This window comes from Sylvia atricapilla, chromosome Z (assembly GCF_009819655.1).
Source record: "Sylvia atricapilla isolate bSylAtr1 chromosome Z, bSylAtr1.pri, whole genome shotgun sequence".
Classification (NCBI taxonomy): Eukaryota; Metazoa; Chordata; class Aves; order Passeriformes; family Sylviidae; genus Sylvia; species Sylvia atricapilla.
This window is the reverse complement of record NC_089174.1, coordinates 29,563,755-29,585,085: the sequence shown is the minus strand read 5'-3', so window position 1 is coordinate 29,585,085 and position 21,331 is coordinate 29,563,755. Positions and strand designations below refer to the sequence as shown.

Here is a 21,331-nt window from a genome sequence, read left to right as displayed (position 1 = left end):
ATTTCTACTGCAAATTGGTCTTATTTTCTTATACTATTTGCTGGAGCCAGGAGAAAACCTGCTTCATTGCCCCCCTAAAACACAAATAAGCTACAGATATTAGGACCAGATTCTTCCTTCAGGACATAATTTACGAAGACATTCAGACCATTTGTTTTCATCTGCTCCTTCATTCAAAAGATTATTAGGACAAAATGAGTGTGTCTGTGTGCCTGTGTGTGCACTGAACATCAACATTTAGTATTTTTTTTAACGAGACCTTCTTAAAAATCCTTTTTATAGTTATGTGCAAAATGTCTGCTTATGCATGCTGCAAGTAGGTAAGGAAAATAGTTTTTAGTCCATGTACCACCTCATGGCTACTTTCCTCTGGAGCTTGCTTCACACAGTGCTTACACTGCAGCGAAGAAAGCTGAACCATTGTAAAGTTGATTAAAAGCAAAGCTAAGACCGTTCCAGCCCTGCTGATGGCTCCCTCAACCTGCAGTATGGAATTCATGGGCAGGACTTGCTTTAGTCTGAAAAAAAGTGACTCTACTGTATGGACTGTGTTAGTAAAATATTTTTACTTCTTCAAAGACCTCACCAGCCTCTCACAGAAGGTGCTTGGGGAAGGAGGGGCAACCCAAAGCTATTACACAAATTTTGGCTTTGCCAGGAGCCCAGACACAGGACATGGTGTACATCACTCTACCACAGCACACATGACCCTTCTGCATGGAGACTGAGAGCTTTTCTAGCAGGGACAGGTACACAGGCAATTAGCTTTAGTAGAAGAAAAATTTTGGCTTTAGAGTGATGCCTGTTGTCTTTTCAGCCTCAAATAGGCCAAATCTAAGCCCTGCCTATGTGTCTTACTCTTCCTGCAGCCATGGCCTCCCACCTCTGCTTTCCTAGTTAAAGAAAAGGCAAGTGGAGCACTGCCATGTGGTATTACGCCCATATTTTGATTCATCCTTTGCTGAGCAATTTTATTACTCTGGTGATACTGCTCTATTTGGCTAATATCAAGATTTTTGTTGAACAAAACTTCCAGAAAAAAAAAAACACAAAAAACACCAATATATATACTGCTATGGCTGAACACAAGGAGAACGGAAAGCTCTTGCCTTTTAACACCTCTACTCAGAAGAATGGAAAATAACAATAATTGATAAGTCTGAAAGATCGAGCAGCATATGTTGTATTTCAACAAAGTATAAAGCAAATAATTTACTTTCATTTCTCAAACAAAAAAGCCTAAAACAACCACAAAACCAACCTTCAAAATCAAAGTTAGTAGGCAGAGCCCTAGATGAACCTATCATATTCAGAACAGATTCTGAACCATTGAGATTAGATCTCAACTTCAACCATTGGGGCAGAAAATGCTGTAAAATTAATCCCTTTTCTCAACAGACATAAGTTGTCTGAAAATTAAAAAATTATAAGCAGCTCCAACCCCTTGAAAACTGCAAAAATAACTTAGGATTTTTGCTGCAAAATAAAGCAAATGCCAAAAAGGTATTGAAGAGATAATGAAACAATGGATTTACTCAGCCAGATATGGATTATTAATAATTAATGTATCTGGAATCTACCTCCTTCAGCAATGGTGCTTCAGCAGCGGAAACAGAGCTAGCAGACACTCTTGAGATAAAAATGGGGGAAAACTAGCCTCTTTTTCATTGACCACTTCAAAAAATTAGTCAAAAAATTCAAACTTATGACCAAAGGAATAGATGGCATCAGTGGGAAACCACTAATCTACTTCTGACTAGTTTTTAGTGCCACAGTAAAACCCCAGCAACCAGGTAGTTAAGAGGCTGAATTCTCAAATTACAAAGTCCTTTGTCCCAAGTGCCTCTACATCAGAGGTCACAGGTATTCAGGTGGTGTCTGTTGCTGTGAAAACCTGACAAATACCCGACAGACACCACTGCCTGAGATGAGTAATACCTCCTGGAAGAGTGAAGACAGGAAGGCAAGGCTCTGTTTTGCCTCTGAAGAACACCTCAGGGCATGTGGCATGAAGAAAGCCTACGCTGGCATTAATGAAAAACCCAGGGTATTTTCTTCCAGCTAGCATCACACCTGGGGAAATATGCCCTCTCTTTCTGTAACAGGCCTGCAGGTGGTGATTTCTCAAAACCCATAGGGATGCAAATACAGCATTTAGTCCAGCACTCCAGTTGCAGAACCTTGAGGCAAGGTCTTTGGAAAGGAAGCATTAAGGATTGGTTTCTGAAAAAAATGAATGGCACTAAGTGTTATGTGCTGTTATGTCTTCTGAAGGAAGAGGAGCTGGCGGTGGTCAGTTGAGAAGGTAGCACAAAATTGCAAATACTGACAGACAGTTCCAGGGGGCAAGGCACAAGGGGAAAACAAGGGAGGTAAACAGCATTAAGAGCTCATCATACCTGTCTGATTGCTGCAGTAAACCGGAGAGAAAGAAATGTCATCAAGGGCAACATAACCTCCCCTGGCACTATTGAAAGCAACTTCAAATATTACCTAGAAATTACAATTAGTTGTTATTCATCTGCCATTCATATACTCAGCAATAATTTTGGTACATATCTTTGAAATACAGACTTCTGATTGGATGTCCCAGACGGACTCCAGCACATCTCATATAGTGCTGCAAGTGTTGGGACAAATTAAATTCTATCACTTATTAAGGATATAAACCAAAGCCTGACCTTGGCACTAGATCGTTGCTCACTCAAGGTCAAGGAAACACCAAAGAGAACATAGCTCTTCTTCTGGTTTATGAAGCACCACTTTTAAAGATGCAGCAATTCTACCACTGCATTATACAAAACCACTATTCACAATCATCAGTCTGTACTGACTAGAGATCCAGTTTTATCTAGAATCTGTCTAGATCAAGGGCTAAAACCCCCCTTTGTTCATTACTCTGCTATTAAAATATTAACTTTTACAGTTTTCTGTAAACATCCTCAGACACTGAAACCCTTGACTTGGCATTAACTGTTGGGGAAGATTTCCTGTACAAAATTTATTTAAGAACCAGAAAAGCTGTGTTTTGTTTACCACAAAGATCAAACAACGTTTGTACTTAAATCATTCCCAGGGGACATAATTTCCTCAAGTAAGTGGAGGACCATCTATAACTCTTGAGGAAGTGTCCTAAAATTTCTCTTAAATATCAAAGCTTTGAGATACAGGAAAACTTTGAGAGCCAACCCCAGAGACAAAGCAAGGAAATAAGGACAAATGCTTTCAGAGTGAGATTCTTTTCAGTGAAAGCGATGCCTGTGGTGTTTTGCCTGAGGACGGGAGGCAAACCAGGAGAGCTAGTGAAAGAATCCTGAGCAATCTCTTTTAGCCAGATGAAACAAAGAGGAAAACCCTCTTGAAGCACCAAAGAATTTGTGTGTTAAGGTTTCATATTATTTCTGTAAAACGATCTCTGAAATAATCACTCTGTTAGATTACAATAGAAATTCCTTGAGTAGATTAAAGACCTGTCTAGCCCAATGTCTTTTCCAGCAGAAAGCACCTACAGGAAGAACAGAAGACAATGACAGGCTTTCAGTTCTTCTTCCCTCACATTATATTCCTGACAGATTCTTTCTTTCCCATTAATTTTTCTAATCAGCCTTTTAACTGATTTTAAGAATTTTATCTACAGTACATTGTGGAAGTGAGCTCTGTGGTGTCATATATGAAAAAAACCTCTGTTGATTTTCTTTAGAACTGTTACGTGGTGACTGAGAATTTGGAATAGCAGTGTAAATTTTGAGAAACAGAGGACAGTCAATCTTTTCTGTGACCTTCATGACTCTTAAGAACCTCTACCATCTTCTACTTCCACCTTTTTTTTATAAGGGCTGAAAACTGTTATTTCATTAATGTAACTTCTCCATATATTTAATTATCTTCATCTGTCTCTTGGACAATATTTTAAAGTTTTTAAAAATCTTTTAAAATATTTTTTTAACTGAGAGAGCTGAAGTTGCATACCCTGCTGAACACAAGGTTTCCCTGTGCATTCACCCAGTAGTACAACATCCTGTGTTTTGCTATTTATTCTGGCATAGATAGTTTCCAACATTCTAGATGGATTTTTGAATGCCACCAGGAAATGAGAGGTATTTTCACAAACTCAACGACAGTATTGCCAAGTTCTAAGTGATCACTAATTAATTTCCACTGATACTGCTAGGACTGATTTTCCCCTTTTAGACAGTACTTACAGAATCAGTTATTCACTTACCATTCTGTATTATGAAGCCTTATGAGAGCTGCCCTCCTTTCCCTTGAAGTCTGATGATTTAAATGGAGGATCACTGACTTGATAGAGTGTAAAAGGGCTATGTAATATCTCATGAAAATCAGCTTTACCCCTAATAATTTCTGGAAGTCTATAGGTTTATGGTGAATTAGTAAATAACTTAGGTAGAATTAAAGCAAGTGGAATTTTTTGTAATCCATGTATTAGAAGCATATATATAGAGAGAGAGTATATGTGTATGTATATATATAAAAAACACATATATGTGTGTAAAATACACATGTAAATATACATCCTATGTATATAATATACATACACTGTTCATTTCAGTCTTCTAAGTTTGGGGTATTTTTTAGAAAGCACTAGGAAACAAAATACTCAATTTTTTCTGATACTCTCAAAAGTCATTATAATAACCATCAAGAACTGTCTTTCACAATTAAGGACTACTGTACTCTTAGGGCTCAATTTTGGACTTTCTCTCCTGAACTGCAATATCTAAGTAAGGTGGAGAATAGACCTCAAGTATTTTTTAGAAATTTTTTCTTCTATGGTATTTTTTAATGCATTATTTTACAATACTCAGCGTCCCCAAAAATGGATCATAAAGTCACAGAAACAGGAAACTGAGAGAATCTTGATATAATTCAGCACCCAAAAAGCCCCTCCCATCAGTCAGACTCTACAACCTCCCAAGGTAATCTGATCAAGCACTACACCACCTGGCTTCAAAATCAAGCATGAGTGTAAAAAGTGGTCCCTCCTTGACCTTTATGCAAAGGGTGAAGGAAATCACAGATCACCACCATCCTTACAGCCATCTTTCAGATACTGGATGGTCCCTGCCATGTTCCTGGCTGAGCCTGAGTTGGCGCTCGTGTCTGAGGCAGTCTGGAAGTCACAGCTGGACTGCGCAGGAAGGATTACTTTACCTCCATGGGATACGGCGCATTGAAGTCGACTTCTGCCAGTGCCCAGTCTGCATTCAGTGCACTGTCTGTTTTCCAGATCTCTTCATAAAAGCCACTCACGTCTCTTAGGTAAACAGTAAAAACAATGCTGCTTTCCTGCTTAAGTTGATAATAAAAAGATAAGCAGCCAGATATTGGGGCCATGGTCTTGGGTGAGATTAGCTGGGCCACTTCCTGAAAATGTTTGACATAAACAGAGTCCACATACATGTAGTGACCTAGAAGCAGAAAAAAACTTGGTGTAAGGACACTCTTTAAAGAACACCACGTACAAGTAGTATCAGCAGATGAACAGGGAATAGAAATACATATCTATGACCTGACCAACAATGGTTGCTTCCTAGAAAATTTTAGTAATTCTATTTTTTTTTCTCTCTCTTTTCCTCCTTGTGCAATCCAAAATTGTTTGGCTACCATAGCACTGGCAAAATAGTCAGTCTCAGCTTTCTTTTCTTAAGTCTTTATCATTATTAGAAATAATGTATTTATCTATATTTGAAACATAATAAACTCTAAACTTTGGAGCCATTCATAAATGGAAAAACATGCAACAGCTATGTAAAGTCCCTGCCTCCCAATAGCTTGTAAAGTACTTAGTCTCTCTCAAATGCAACTTCTACTGAAGCAATCCAAACAAATGAACAAGATTATAAGCCATGTGTTTTATCATCTTTTACACAGTAGCTCATTTAATAAATCAAATCATTGTCAAATAGCTTTTAGTCCTTACATATCTGCCCAGTGTATCTAGAATTTTGTTTATAAACGTCTTACTTTTACTGCATGGACTGGAGTTTCTACATAAAATCCTTAAAGAAGATTTTTGGGAGATGTTAATGAACAAAAAAATACATTACATATGAAGAGAGTACCTTCCCACAGTGAACATGAACCAGTACAACCTGAAGGTTTTTCTAATGGTACAGCTTCTAATACTTTGATTTTGGGAGTGCTATCTCAATTTAAACATGTTCACAAACATGCTGTGCATTGTAGTTTTTCTTCTGCACTCCCAGAAACACAGCATCAAATAGTTATTTGATGAACAAAAAAAGACTCTTCACAAGTGGAAAGCCTGGAGAAGATTGAAGTGTCAGACTGGTGGGCACCATTTCGTTCGTGTGGTACATTAATTAGAACACAGCACTCTCAGACCTTTAGATGTCACTTCTCGCTTCACTCTGGTGGAAGGAGGGGAAAGGACTTGCTTGGCTGTGAGTCTCCTCCAGATTGCCCACTGCCAGGGACTGGTGACTTCAGCAGTACTTGGCTGCTTCACTTTTCTTATGCAGTTTAAGCATATCTCATAGCTTAGCTACAATCTCCCTGAATGATGCAACTTAAGAGCCCAATTCTTGCAAAAAGAAGGTTCTTCTGTGACTTTAGGCTTCTTGAGGTCTTCTCAGTAAATGGTCAGCAGTTAGGGCTTGGTGTGAAATAGAAATGTTGTGGCTACAAGAAAACACATCCCTCCCAGTTGGGAGCATTTCCTGCCACCGCACTTATTTAATAGGCTTATCCACTGTCTGCTGTTGAAGTTCTGGTGAATTCAAACTTCCATCAAAATTTTACCAGCATTTCAGTGCCAGGGGGTGACACGGGGATGGAGTGACACTCTGTAGTCAATTCACACAATTGTGAAACAAATAAAAAGGCACAGAAGCATGAGTTAAGGAAAAAGGATCAACTCTGCTTTTCACAAGATGTGATTCTTTGCACTGCCACAAGCATCATGCCATCCAAGAGACACAGTGTGCAGCAGTAGCCAGATGTCTTGACCATCACCTGCCATGGTACTCTGTGCAAAGGTGAAGTTATCCCAAACTCCTTCTTCACAGCTGTGTAAAAAACTCTTCCCTGAGCAAGGTGTCCAGGACAAGCATTTCATACAAGGCAAGTGCAGAAATCACAATAATTCTTCCCAGCATTAAGCCTCTGAGGGGCTGTACTAACAGCACCACATTTGACTGAAAGAAACAAAACTTCTAAACTGTACAGTTTAACCCAAGATTCACCAAGCATGTTTTAATACCGTCTCAATAACCATTGGAAAGAAAATTCCTCCCAGATGTACAGAGCAGCAGTACAAGAATCTAAAACTGTGGCCCATACATTTAGAATACACAGAAAGTTGAATTTTCCAGCTCTTCTGTTGAAAATTTTAGCTTACCTTTGAGTACTTTTGAATCCTAGCAAAGAGTGTAACAACCTTATTATAAAGCTTACAGGCAATTTTATGTGAACTTCTGCAAAACCTGTCAACCTCTTTTTGATCCATTTCTTTCCCATAAATCAGTATTACCATCCCAACTCCACAATGGAAAGAACTCAGATAAAAATAACACGCCATATGAGACTCATACATGAATCACAGACTCAGGTTTTTCCACTGTATTTCTGCCCTGCATTTGTTGCTTACCCAGTGCACTGTTAAGTGTGTGGTCTTTGGGCAGGATAGACTGAGAATTCCGAATGTTCCCTCCACCAACAAACCAGTTGACATTAGGATTCCAGCGGTTCACATAGCCACAAAGATGATTTTCTTCAAAGTCACATTCTGCAATTGCAGACACCACCAACTGAGTGCACACGTTTTCATTACAGAAATAGGAAGAGCAAGTTGCTAAGCATTGCCTCACTTCACATATGGCAGAACAGATAACACCTGTATGTATAAATCAGTCATAATAAATTGAGGCAAACCTATCCAAAATGTTTGGTAAATTTTTGATAAAATTTTCATTTCCATCCTCTTTGGATCAATCTGTCTTTTCATCATTTGCCAGGATAGAACTGGTGTAATTTAGAACCAAATATCAGGGATGGCCAAAAGCAAAGCAAGATAAGTATTTTGTAACAGTAATGCAACTGCTTTGTCTCCTTCACAGAGCCAAAAAATTGTGACAACTTGGTTGGACTCCATCAGAGCTCTCCAGAAATGTGGAGATCTCCCAGCCCCTTAGACACTGGAATTTTTGAACTTCAACAGCAGTTTTTAGCAAATGTCATGAGGAAATGGCACTAACTGTAAATATATATATCAGCAGAGTTTTTAGTCTGCAGCCTCAAGATGACACTGTAAGGAAGCCATGAGCAGGCGAGAGCAGAAATAATCTTGCAGCTGTTATGTCTAGTATTTGAAGGAGTGCAAAGTTTTTTAAAATGTAACAGTTGTTCCTGCTTGAACAATAAATAGATTTGCAATTGTATTGTTGTATATAATATGTATATATATGTATATCACAGAGATAGACAAAAAAAACCCACTTACTAATTTGTGCACACTTAGCTTAAAAATTATCTGTATTGAATATGGCAGAGTACTTTTCAATTAGGAAAAAGCCATTGTTTTTTTAAACTGAGACCTTCTATCCAGTTTCAAAACTGCCAACAAGGCATTCTTTTCTATGCAGATAATATGAGGGTTGAGCAGAGAGTACTTACCAATGCAATATCCAGAAGTTATTTTGATTTCAAAGACTGCTATACTGGTGGATTTATCTCGTCCCATTTCACCTTCCAGTACAAGCTGCACAATATAAACCAAACTGTCAATTTTAGAATTTCATTAGTACCTTGAATATTTAAACAGGGAAAACAGGAGAACAAATTTAATGTTTCTTGGGGAACCAACATCCTTACAGTCAGGTGTGCTTTTGCTGAAAGAGCTTGGCAGAATGCATTGAAGATGGAGCCAGTGCTCTTCTTCAACCACAGAAGACATGCTGAAGGACAATAAGACAAGGCAAAAAATTCCCACACTTCATTGAAGAGTATGGAATTCCATATTCCTCCGCTTTGGTTATGCAAGATGTTACTGTGAGTGATGCAACATGATGGTTTTCTGGGTAGAAATACTCTTCTGTCAGCATTTGACTCCTTCCAGAAAGGCACAGAGGGCAGGAATAAGCAAGCACAGCTGCTGTCCCAGAACCTGGGAGTTCCTGTATCTGCCACGTGGCACCAGCAGCTCCACAGGGATACAGGAAATGAAGCATCCTCCTGGCAGGGCTCAGCTGGCTGTGAGATGCTGCATGCAGTTGCTGGTGGGAGCACTGCCTCCTGCCAGCTCTGCTCATGGGTGCTGGGGACAGAGGGCTCAGCTGGCTTGTGCTGCCAGCCTTAGAAATGAACACCAAGAACGGGGCTCAAAGTAAGTTTGCATATATTAAAAAAAAGAAGTTTGTGCAGCCCAGCATATGCACCAGAAAGCTTGTGGCATCTTTTAAAACTAGGCTTACCTTATACTTCTTTGTGCTGTTCATTAAATCTAAGCTAGCTATGAGCCAGCTGTCTGATGGCTCCTTGGCTGACCACAGCAAACGATCAAAACTTTCTCCTTCTTGCCTCAGGTACAGGCTGAGCCTGGCAGGATCAGGTGAGGCATCTGAAGTTGTTGCTATCTGATAGATCAGTCTGACACAGTTCCATTCCTCAGAGTACAGATCAGGGCTGGACAGGACTGCTTTGTCACCCTCATAAGATGTATCCACAGAAATGTAATGTCCTGGGAAAAGGCACACATCAGAATAACAAATGTCAGAGGCTCTGCTTTTGCATCCCTGGAAAAAGTACTTATTTAAGAAGGGATGGTAGTTCTGGGACTAGGTCAGGATACTGAGACTGCCATTCATCTGGTAAGTCACTTAACCTTTTGATATCCTACTGCACTCACATAAATCTGACTTCATGTGTCTACCACCATTTTTAAACACAATTTTTAAATTATTGGAAACTTTGAGACAAGCTATTTTATCAGTGTAAAGCTGATTATTAGGTTTGGAACTGATACTGTACTCCTTGGAACTGATAACTGTAGATAAACAATTTGATTTCAAGACAACTTGCACACACAGAAATATTTTGGAGGAGTTGTTTTATAGATCGAAACTTTTTATTTTTCTGTAGGTTTAAAAAAAATACATAAAATGAGACACTGCAGCTAAGCACTCTCCAAGCACTTCTGGCTTCAAAGAATAAAACTGGAAAGACACTTCTAAGTAGTAAAATTAATACGTTCAAGTCTGCTGATTCAAAAAATTTCAAAATGTTAAGCGACATTTAAACATACTAGCAGTCCAAGATTATTTTAAAATTACTCTCTGGGGCAAGGCCTAAAACAGCCTTCCATATTAAAATGAAAGGGTGCAATGATAAGCTGAAAGTGCACAAGGAGGCAAAAAAGTGCAAACAATGTGTAGAAAAATGAGGCAACAGTAAATAAATTACAGTGAAGCATAAGGATGGTCCTAGAGGCTCTACTAAGACATCAAAACCAAGATCAGAAGGGTGAAATGGACTACAGGAGTCACAGAAACCTGAAATGCAATGCCAGAAACAAGTGATACAAAAATGAAAACTTAATGATAAATTTAAAAAATGCAAAGCACCACAAAACAAAACAATAAGACAAACTAGGAAACCCATGATTGAAATGCTTTCCCACAACCCATCAGGAAAACGATCCTTCTAACCTAGTGTCAATGCATACTAAACAAATCCCATTTCTGATACTAATTCTCATCACCCGAGCTGCAAGTATGAGTTAAAAGTGCTGTCAGGGCCTGTGCCAAAGTAGCCCTTTACCCAGCAGCACATCACACTTTCCAGAGCATATACTTCTTTAATCTCATCTCACTTGACCACAGAGCTTGTCAGTTTCCAGGCATTTCTAAATACTTGGGTAACTTAGAAATGTCAGCAATTGTACTGATGTTAAATACATTGCTTGCCTTTGAGGCACAAAAATCTCCTCCCAAATCCTGCCTGAACCCTCCCAGTCTACCAAGGCACCATGAGGCTGCTTCCTAGAAGCTCTCTTGTTGCCTTTCCAAAAGTATTCTCTCCAGTGAAAAAAAAATCATCTGCATGGGGGGTGACCACCTCCTCAAGGCAGAATGCAGGCATAGATCTGCTTTATGAGGCTCCCAAAGTCCTCTCCCATAGACCCCCAGGAAGATGCCAGGAGCAAACAGTCACTCTGACAACACCTGAGTATTTGAGAACTGATGTTACAGCATCCCCTTACATCTGCTTCCTTTATCACCTGCAGACACAGTGCCTGCAACCCATTTGTACTGCACATTTTGTTTAACTGGTGTAAGATAAATGATTGCTAAGAGATAGCTGCAGCTCTAAGCAGTGTAAGGGGCTGTGCAAATACAGAAAAGCTGCATTCTCTTTCCCTTTTTAGGGAATGGAATTTTTTTGCCTCTTATCATAATTTCTCTTTATATCTGCTGTCTGGCTTTAGTCTAGTGGGGAAAGTGATTATAAAATCACTGGTTAAGTATGAGTAACTTGTTACTGCAGCAGTATTTGAAAGAAAAATAAACACAGGAACAAATATTTAAAAATAGGCACCTAATGTGCATGCCAAATACTTTATCTGCCACTACATAACATGGGAGTCCATAGCATCCACTTTCATGCATTTATCCAGTTAGTCCACAAAAATTAGCAGAGACAGCACTTATTTGCTGGCATATGCCTACCCAAGGTATGCATGCTTTTTCCACAGGAAGACAGAGGGAAATCACCAAGACTCTATCCGAAGTCAAATGCTGCTGGCACATTTGGTTTTAATTGATGTAATTGATAATATCCCATTCAGATGAAGAATCTATGTTTTCAGGCTAGCCTGAATTTGGATCATTTTGCTTACAAAGAAACCTACAATTCAGAATCCATGCCTGGCAATTTCAGTTTAGATTTCAGCCCTGGTTTTGTCTGTATTTCAAGAGAAACCCCACAGAAAACAGATCCTTCTTATAATAGTAATCGTCTTTCTTTTTTCTTTCTTTTTTGCAGGAATAAATTAGCATTGACATAGGAAAATACATTCACATGAAGACCTCAAATTACCAGCTATGAGCTGGTAATGGCTGCCAGGGTTTAAAACTTAATTATATGTAGACTAAGGTTTCTTCTACAAAAATAGTGGTTTAAAAGAAAACGTCTTGTAATTTCCAATTGGGATGATTATGTCATTGTAAATTTGACTCTGCTGTCTGTGTGTTGTGCACTTGCTCTCACTTTGTCTGATTCACCACAGGTATGAAAGCAAAGATCATGAACTCCTTTTTTAACTGGGGGTGGGAGTTGGTTGCTTTTTCTAAAAACATTAATTTTACATATTCATTAACTCTCCAGAAAGAGAGTGCTCTCACTCCAAACCTAGTAATTTAAGCTTCTTTTGAAAATTTAAATATGTAGTTGGCTCCACTGAAATCAATATGAGCACTGATAGAGAGCTTCAGTCTAAGTTTGCTAATCAGATCAGGGAGTGTGGCACTTGGCAGTACCAAGCACAGAAAACACCAACGCTAAATTTCTCCCAAATGAATGGTGGCATTGACTAAATGGCCTTTACCCTAAACTGTACTTCAGTAACAGCAGTGGCATGCCATTGATGCACAAAGGAAGGTCTCACAATGCAGACTTCAAGGACTGACAGAGAGCAATTGTCAGAGCAAAGCACGGCAAAAGGGGGGTTCCTTGGAGCAAAGAAGCAGACAACTTTCCGCAGTTGTTTGTGGGAGTTGAAGAAGGTTATTTTCCAGTCTGTGGAAAATTTGATGAATGCACAGTGGTGTGGCCTCTCAAAAATTTTACATGCAGCTTCATTTTGGAGCATGCCACAATCCTCCTGCAAATGCCCAAGACAGTTAATTTACATCAGTCATGCAGGAGTTATCAAGAGAGGGCTACTCTTCAAAATCACAGGAAGGCAGATGAGAGTAGTCACAAAACTGTAGGAAAAGCCTGATGACACAGAAACACAAGCATGCAATTTCCAGCAATTACTTGCTCAGGTGGTAGATGCAGCCCTAAGTAGTGTAAGAGGCTGTGGAAATACAGAAAACGTGACTTCTTGAGTATCATGGAGACTGGCCTGGCAACTATATAGTCAATTCCCTCAAGACTCTGAGATGCATTTCATCAGGTCCCATAGACTTATGTATGCTCAGGTCCCTCAGGTAGTCACAAACCTGATTCTGTCTGAGGGACTTGGCTCCCTCAGCCACATTTTACAGTCTAGAGATGTGGGGAAGAGAATCTGCCAGTGAGGGTTATGGCAAAAAATTTTTGAGCACCTCAGCCTTCTCCTCATCCTAGTTACCAGTTTGCCAGCCTTGCTTATCAAGGGGGCAAATGCTTTCTTTGATCTTCCTTTTCTGCCTGACACACCTGTAGAAGCTCTTTGCTCTTCGTGACCTTTGTGAAGTTCAGCTCACAAAGGTCACAAATGTGTTCTTTTGCCTTTGCCTTCCTCACTCCATTCCTACCCAACTGGGCTGTGACCCTATAATCTTCCCTGGATACCTGTCCTTGCTTTCACTGACTGTAAATTTCTTCCTTGCCCTTTAGTTTGACCAGCAGGTCCTGACTAACCCATGCCAGTCTTTTGCCTTCCTTGCCTGAACTTTTCCTCCTTTTGCTAGTTCTTGTGCCCTACAGACAGCAGCCTTAAAGATCTGCCAGACTTCTTTTGCTCCTTTGTCTCTCAGAGCAGTTTCCCAGAAGGTCCTATTGACTACATCCTTGATAATCTGGAATTTTTCTTTTCTAAAATTCATGATTCTGACTTTACTCTTTGCCTGACTGCAAACTCCACCAATGCATGATCATTGCAGCCCAAGCTGCTTTCAATCTTGATGGCCCAAATTAACTTGTGTTGGCAACCCACGAGTCCAGTATCACATGCCCTGTGTCTGTAATGGGCCTTCAGAAGTTATCCCATATGCCCTACCGGGTCTCCTGGACTGCCCATAGCTCGCCATGTGACTTGCCCAGTGTTGAAGGCCCCATGCCAGGCAAGAGCCGACAAGCACAATGCCTCTTGCAGCTGGACCAAGAAGGCTTAGTCAGCAGGCTCCCCTTTGTTGGGCAGCCATGAGGTTCTCTTTGTTGTCTTGGTGTCCAATTCTTACCCACAGACTTTCAACCTGCTCATGCCTATTCTTCAGAGGCAAAACTTTACACTCAATCCACCTCCTGATAAAGAGGCCAACCCCTCCACACTTATTTTTCTTGAACGGCCTGTAGCCATCCATAGGTGCAATCCAGTCATGGGAATTGTCCCACCAAGTTTCAGTAATGGCAATGATCTTGTAACTTCACAGTGGCTTCCTTTTTCTCCTGTTTCTTGCCTACACAGTGTGTACTGGTACAAAGACACTTCAGCCAAGCTGTCAGCTCATGCTGCCTTCTTGGAGGAATACTCTCTAATTTCACTGAGATATTTCACTGGTGTCTCTTGGCTTCTGTTACCTCAAGAGCCCCTGGCTTGTCTCCATATCGACTGCCTGAGGGCCCTCACCTGCACCCTATCCCTTTAACCTTGGTATGTCACCCCACAGCTTGTCAAGGGCAAGGGGACATCGTCCCCTTCTGTGACACATCTACTTTAAAGCTCTATCAGTGAGCCCTTGCCAAGCTTCTGCAGACATGACAAGAGGCAGTGATTGCTAATTACCTTTGACTGCTAACAGCCAGCAGATGCCTGGTGAAGGCAAACACCTACAGCCAGGACAAGAGACGGGAGAAAGGAAACTCAGATATGTTTCCCTCACCACTCTCTCACTACTCAGGCTAGTGTGTAATGCACCTTTTACTCACACTTCTATGATGATGTTTTACCTACCAGGTAACTTGACTGTCTTCTGCTTGACAGCTGATTCAAACTTTACAGGTCCAAGAATGTGTTCATTTTACATTCCTCCATGTCCAAGCAAAACACTGAGCCCAGGGGGAATTTAGGACACTGTGTTTCAAGCCTATCCCTCCTGAATGCAACTATGCTGTGCAGAAGAAGACTGACAAAATGAGAACTTTAAAATCCTCTGCTATCAATGTCTGTCATCTTGCTGCTCTAACAAGCAGTTCTGTACAGAGCTTCATCACAGCTGGTGATGCATTAACTCCATGAGTCATTCACCCCAGTTTTCCAAATATATATATATATAAAGGTGGTCATCAGTAGATCAGTTAGCAGTGGTTATATCAGTGGCTAAGGAATAAGGGCTGCTGAGACCAGAAATAGTGCTTTTTCCAAAAAAGAGCACAGAAACTACACTGATTGCTTTCTCTGTAAATAGCACAAACAAGACAAAAAGCCAGCTCATAAACTAAAACAAATTGCATTGAGAAAAATGGGAAAAAAACCACAACCAACCATTGAGATAAATAAAATAACTGGTTAGCTTTTCAATGAAATATTTCCTCTGTAAAAATTTGGAAGGGTAACCATAGACTTGTTCTAGCTGTTTGTGGAGTTCATGTCTGACACATCTGTTCACTTAGTTCAGTCACAATACAGCTTTATAAAAAAAAAACGAATAAAAGCTGCAAGCTGCAAGGGAAACAATAATAAGGAAATATGAAGCAGGAAAAGTTTAAAAATCTACATTTGATTAGGTATTCATTTATACAGTAACATGGCAAGAAATGCCTAACACCTAAGAGTCCTGTTTTGATTTGCACTGTTATTTCCCAATACAGAAACAGGAAAGAATGTTACCAGGGCTCCTTAGGACAAAAGTTGATCTATTAATGCCTTTTATGGAATCTCAGAATCTCAGTTTTGGGTCTTGGCTTTAGTTTTGGGATTTCTTTTATATTTTATTATTTAAAAAAAAAAAAAAAAAAAAAAAAAGGTAGAAAAGCAGTACCAAAAAAAAAAAAAAAAAGTACAAAAAAGGGTAGAAAAGGTGAAAGGTAGAAAACAGTTTTTTGAGACCTGTGAAGTCTTTTTACATCTGTAGAAAAAGTTGGAAATACTACCAATAGAGCCAGAGTGACAAAATTTTGCAAATAAAGTTTTGCACATGGACACCCCATGCCCTCTTCCCCATCTGGATCCTTCAAGTAAGAAAATGCAGCAACAATGTGGTGGATAACCCAAAATATTATTTTATTCTTTTATTATTCTTTTATTATTATTTTATTCCACATCTATCTGTGCCCAAATTTGTTACTAAGACCCAGCAGCACAGAAGGAAACATGGGACCAGCAGGTGCTGGGTCTTTCTAAAGCCAGCAGAGCCCTCTTGCTTGGAGGGAGTCACTCCCCCATTTTGAGTTTCTCTTTGCTCCCCAGGAATCAGTGAAATTTCAGCACCTTTGTAACTAGTGACTATTAGAGTTATTTTTTGCCTGTTGCTATTTCATTTTGTTAGTAATCTGTTATCTTCTTCACGTATATCTATTCGTATTTGTTTCTCTGCATTTGTGGAAAGAGATTGATTGAAACTATAAGGGTAGGTTTTAGGTTTAGACACTCATTTCAGTCTGCTTATTAAATTGTCTTAAAAGAAGACCAACAGTGATCCACTTTTGCCAGAGCTGGTGTTTAATCTCTTCCCCTAGGGCCTTGGGAGACTCACAGCCGCAGTTTCTCCCCTGGACAGATGGATGCACTCACAACACATGCAGGGCTGAGTTGAAAAGCCTTGTCCACGTTAATGAACACAGAGACTCAGTCCCAAAGCATTCAGGGTAGTGCCATGATTAAAGCTACTTGATGGTGCAGGGTATAACTGGTGTTTTCATTCCCATCAAGCCACTGATTATTTTATTTCTGGCAAGCTGTTAGATTCACACCAGAAGACCTACATGGTATACCCTGGGACTAATCATTGTTGTCAACACTGAAAAAATGTTCTGTTCTTTAAGCCTCTTTGTCTTCTCCATGGTTTCTTAAAAGTAGATCTGTGAAAATAGCTGAGGGATGGAGAAGCAGGACGTGGGTGTTTTGTGTTTGGTGTCTGCAGTGACTGACATGCATTGCTATTGTCAAGGTTTTTCCTCCTCTTCTTTGTCTACAGAGGCAGCAGCAGTTTCAAGCCTAAAGCTGTCACTTTTTGCAGAAAAAGCCTGTAGTACCACCTGGCCACTCCTGGCTGCCCTTCCAGGCAGGGAGGGAACCTGAATATCTCACCAGATCTGCCCTGTGCTAGTAATCTTCTTCAGGGAGTCAACAGGGTTTCCAGGTAACTCTCAAAAAGTTGAATAATATTTATTAAAAACAAAATAATTTTTTAGAAAAGCACAGCCTAGTGTGATGGAAACACAGGCAGTTTACCCAGGTAGTCACCCACCTTCCTCTGGTCAAATGGACAAAGCTGACAACAGGAGTTCTTCCAGCAGCTTTCTCTCCAGCTCAACTTACTTTACAAACTGAGTCTCCCTACAGGGACTGAGATTAATGATTTGATCTTTTTCTTGCCACATTCACCAGACCAGGCAAGAAAACTCCTGTTTGCCAGTCCTGGGGCATAAATCTTCCAAAGCTCCTTTCCCAAAGGAGGAGTTTATGAATTAACTACCAGCTCCACCTTCTGCCCTGGCCTTTGCTCCCTTGGGAAGTTCAGAAATACAGCTGTTAGCAAGCCTGTCAAAACTAATACGATTAGCCCTGAAACACTCTGTGACTTCTTGCAGCTACTACCACCCTGGAAATGTCTTCCAGCCTCCATCCATCAGCGTGCCTGTGAAGGTCTGGCAAGGGTCCAGCCTCAGCTGCTGTTTTCTGCTTCTGATTTAAAAGAGTTGCTCCACTGCACTGGGGATGCCTCCTCTCCTTCAAGTCCCAAGGTTCTTACATCATGCATCAGATATCCTGTTTATTCTGAGCCACAAGCATGTGGGTTTTTTCCTTTCACAATGACCTCAACAATTTTTATACACTTTCAAATTTTGTTTCTGTTTTTCCAACCAACCCATCAGTCTCAGTAATCTGCTGTTCACACTACTCAGTTCTCATTTGCATGCTTCTCATTACATAATTTCGACAACTTTTCATCTGCTGACACAAAGGCTGCCAAGTTTTTGTTGGGTATCTCTGATTTTCCTTGAAACAGCTCTTTCCAAAAGACATCTCCATTACTTCTGTTAGCTGGTATATGTCAACAGAAGGTAGGAAATATATGGAGACACAAGATTCTCTGCTGTGAATTTCTGGGAAATAACTGAAAAAAGTTTTTTTCTTTATTTTTTGGCATTCTAGAGGAGTTTCCATTGTCCCCAGTGCACAGGGAATATTAGAGATAAAAAGCAGATACAAGTAGAAATCACCAGGCATTTACTTGCTCACATTTCTCATCTCCTCCATTACTAGCTCTATTTCTTTGCAAAATCATGTTTCCACCAGGATGAAGCACAGGGGAATGCACTGTGACATCTCTTCCAGCACAGATGCTTGCCCTGCTGGAGTGCATCCCTCCTCCTGCAGAAAAATATAAATTTTCACTCCATTGCATTATATTGTCTATTAGCTCATCGCTCCTTTTATTTGCTTACACAGGTGCACATGGTGTGATGTGGTGGAGTATTCAGGTAACATACTACAAACTCTGCTCTGTATTATGTGCACATTATATGCTCTGTGATATGAGCACATCTCAGCCTGGCCAAGGCAAACCTTGCCACTGTAGTCCACACAGTTTTGGTGGCACACCTTTGAAGAAAAAGCTATCGAACTTGCAATCCACATCAAACTTTAGCCCAGCACCCCACAGGGGGCCAACATAAGGAATTTGGTGAGCCAGACCATGAAAACAAGGGACTTTTTGTTGTGTTTTAAAAGGGGGCATTTATAGAGCCCCACTTCTCCTTTGGATCAGAGTGACAAGAACAGCCATGGAGAGTAAGAGTTTAAGAAAGAGACACTCCAACCCAGTCAACCCTGTTTTGGTTTCTGTATGTCTGGATTTCCATCATCTGGAAGATCAGGCTTCTGTACATCAAAAGTAAAGATTTCTTGGTTGAGTAATGTCCTTGGTGCACTCCAAACGGGTTAAACCAAAAGCCCAAAGTGTTCACCAACTAAGCCAAGCTCTGAAGCAATCCTGGACTTAGTCAGGGAAGCAGGAAGACTCTGGTCACAGGAAGTAGTGGCCCTGGGAGAGAGAGGACAAGTAAGCTTGGGAGTTGACATGAGCGGGGAACAGAAGTCTGCCCATCATGACTTGGCCTTGGTGCATGATGGAGTAGGGTCACAGCATGCATAGGAGATCCTGGACCAGGTTTTCCCTTGAGAAAATTAAAAAAAAACCTCAACTGGTGGTCTTCTGGAGTGCATCTGCAAACCATGCGGATGCACTAAATGTAAGTTTATAAAAGGTGAACTTTCTTACTGCCTGGATCTGCTCTCTCAGCATCTGCCAAATCACTCGGCCTACTGCATTACCCCAGAAAACAGCTCATCTGCCTGAACACTCGTCTGTCTCTCTCAGCTACATCAGATCAACTAAAATGTAACCTTTGTCCACAAGCTTTGTCTCTCCAAGGGAAACTACAGATCTGCTTGAGTTGTGGGAATTACATTGATTCTGATCGGCCCCAGGTCCTACACAGATGGAAAAAAACCAAAACTTGAAACACTTATTTCGTTTTACTGGCCTCAGAAGGTCCCAGAAGCTCAGTTTCCTGCTTTACATAAGCTTAATGGTTTCACATTCTTTTTTGTACCAGAACCATTGGGATAACTGGCAGGCTCATGGTGGGCTGATCAATGTAATCAATGATCTCACATCATAAAATGCAAACAAAACTGCAGACAGGTGAGGCACATATTTATATACACAAGCTGAAACAGATGGCTATAGAAAGAGCTTACAGGTGAGCTAATCAAATCCTGATGAGTGCTGGCAGTAACCCGGTCACAGGTCACCTGAGAGAACTGGCCTAGCCACACTATCAGTTTTCGAAAACCGCTGGAGATCACTGTCTTGTAATGAGTTTATCACTGGCTGCTGTTTAGAAGCCCCTTAGCTCCTGCTCTGCTCACTCCATGGCCATTCTTGAGTAACTGACCCTAAGCAAAAAAGCAGCAGCAGTGACTCATCCTCTGCCCCAGCAAGCTTCATCCTGGGCCAGATACATGCAATGGTGAAGATTCAACATGCACAATCACAAAATCTTCAGTCAAAGAGCACATCTATTGATTTTGAACATCACAACAACCAGGCCTATGGCTAACATTTCCTGGAGTTCTGCACCATTGCACCCATCAATTAACCATTTTAAAGATAAGCTTCAGTTTATTAGGGATGCTTCTAGGCTTGAAGTCCTGTATATAATTTATGCTTGTCAGGAGCTGGTAGCAACTGAGGGTGTGTATGAGGTCTACAGACAGCCAAAATCCACAAAATTGGAGCAGGGTTTATCAAAACAGTACCAATATATGTAAAACTGTAATCTCTAGAACACCTCACCTAATCTCTAGAATACACAGTGGCAAATTTACTGATGGTCTTAATAGCCACAGAATTCACAAAATACTTTACAGTGCTCTTGGTCTCTGTGGGGAGGAGCTGATGCCCTATGATTCCCTCCCCTGTCTCTGAGCAGTTGCAGTCCCTAGAACCCCTGAAAGCAGAAGTTTGGATAATAGAACTATCCAAAATTAGTGAGGATCACCTAGTACCAAAAGCAAAAGACAACTCCTTGCACAAACTCCAATATAAAGAACAGAAGGAGATAGAAGCCAGTCAATAGCATGAATGTTTATTCATTTAAGAGATTTTGGAAGCAGTATTTGACTTTCCATGGCATATCTAACTGCTGATTGCAAGCAACTGAGTTTTGATATATTTTAGCTTCCCTAAGTTTTATTTTAGTTAAAATAGCTAGTCAAATCCTTCTTCGTCCAACTCAGTGAACCACTTGACACATCTGAATTCACCTCAGGCCACTGGATACCACCAGGCACAGTGCTCTGCCATCTGTCTGTCCCAGTCTAGTCTTCACAAGTCTGTCACACTGGCATCTCTGCTTCTTCCCCTTGCTAGGCAACAATCAACAAATTAATTCCTTCAGGCATCCCCTTCAAATGCTCCCCACCTGCCCTGGAACACTCGTCATCACAGATACTAAGATATTATTTGTAACACAAGCCTCAAATATTTCCTTTTTTTTTTTTTTTTTTCTCTAGACTACTTTTGAAGTGAGAAGCTCACCAGAATGTCAGTGAATTTTAGCACTTTCTGCAATGTCATTCCAGTGAATATCCAGTATTATCCTCGGGCAATTGCTCCAAAAGGAATTCAGCATACCCCACTTGAGCTGCAAGACACATTTATCAAGACTGAAGTAAAACCTGAAATATAAATGAGTC

The 21,331-nt window shown here is 40.5% G+C and overlaps 1 protein-coding gene across 1 annotated transcript in view; it reads right to left on the bottom strand.

Annotated features, from left to right (window-relative positions):
* The window catches only part of MAMDC2 (MAM domain containing 2), a 54,677-nt gene that overhangs the window by 18,151 nt on the left and 15,195 nt on the right, over positions 1-21,331 (bottom strand). The window contains exons 2-6 of the mRNA XM_066339553.1: positions 9,453-9,718; positions 8,656-8,740; positions 7,631-7,768; positions 5,173-5,429; positions 2,400-2,493 (exon numbers count right to left, since the gene is read on the bottom strand). Of these exons, the coding sequence (XP_066195650.1) occupies positions 2,400-2,493; positions 5,173-5,429; positions 7,631-7,768; positions 8,656-8,740; positions 9,453-9,718 (840 nt within the window). The remainder of the gene's footprint in view (positions 1-2,399; positions 2,494-5,172; positions 5,430-7,630; positions 7,769-8,655; positions 8,741-9,452; positions 9,719-21,331) is intronic.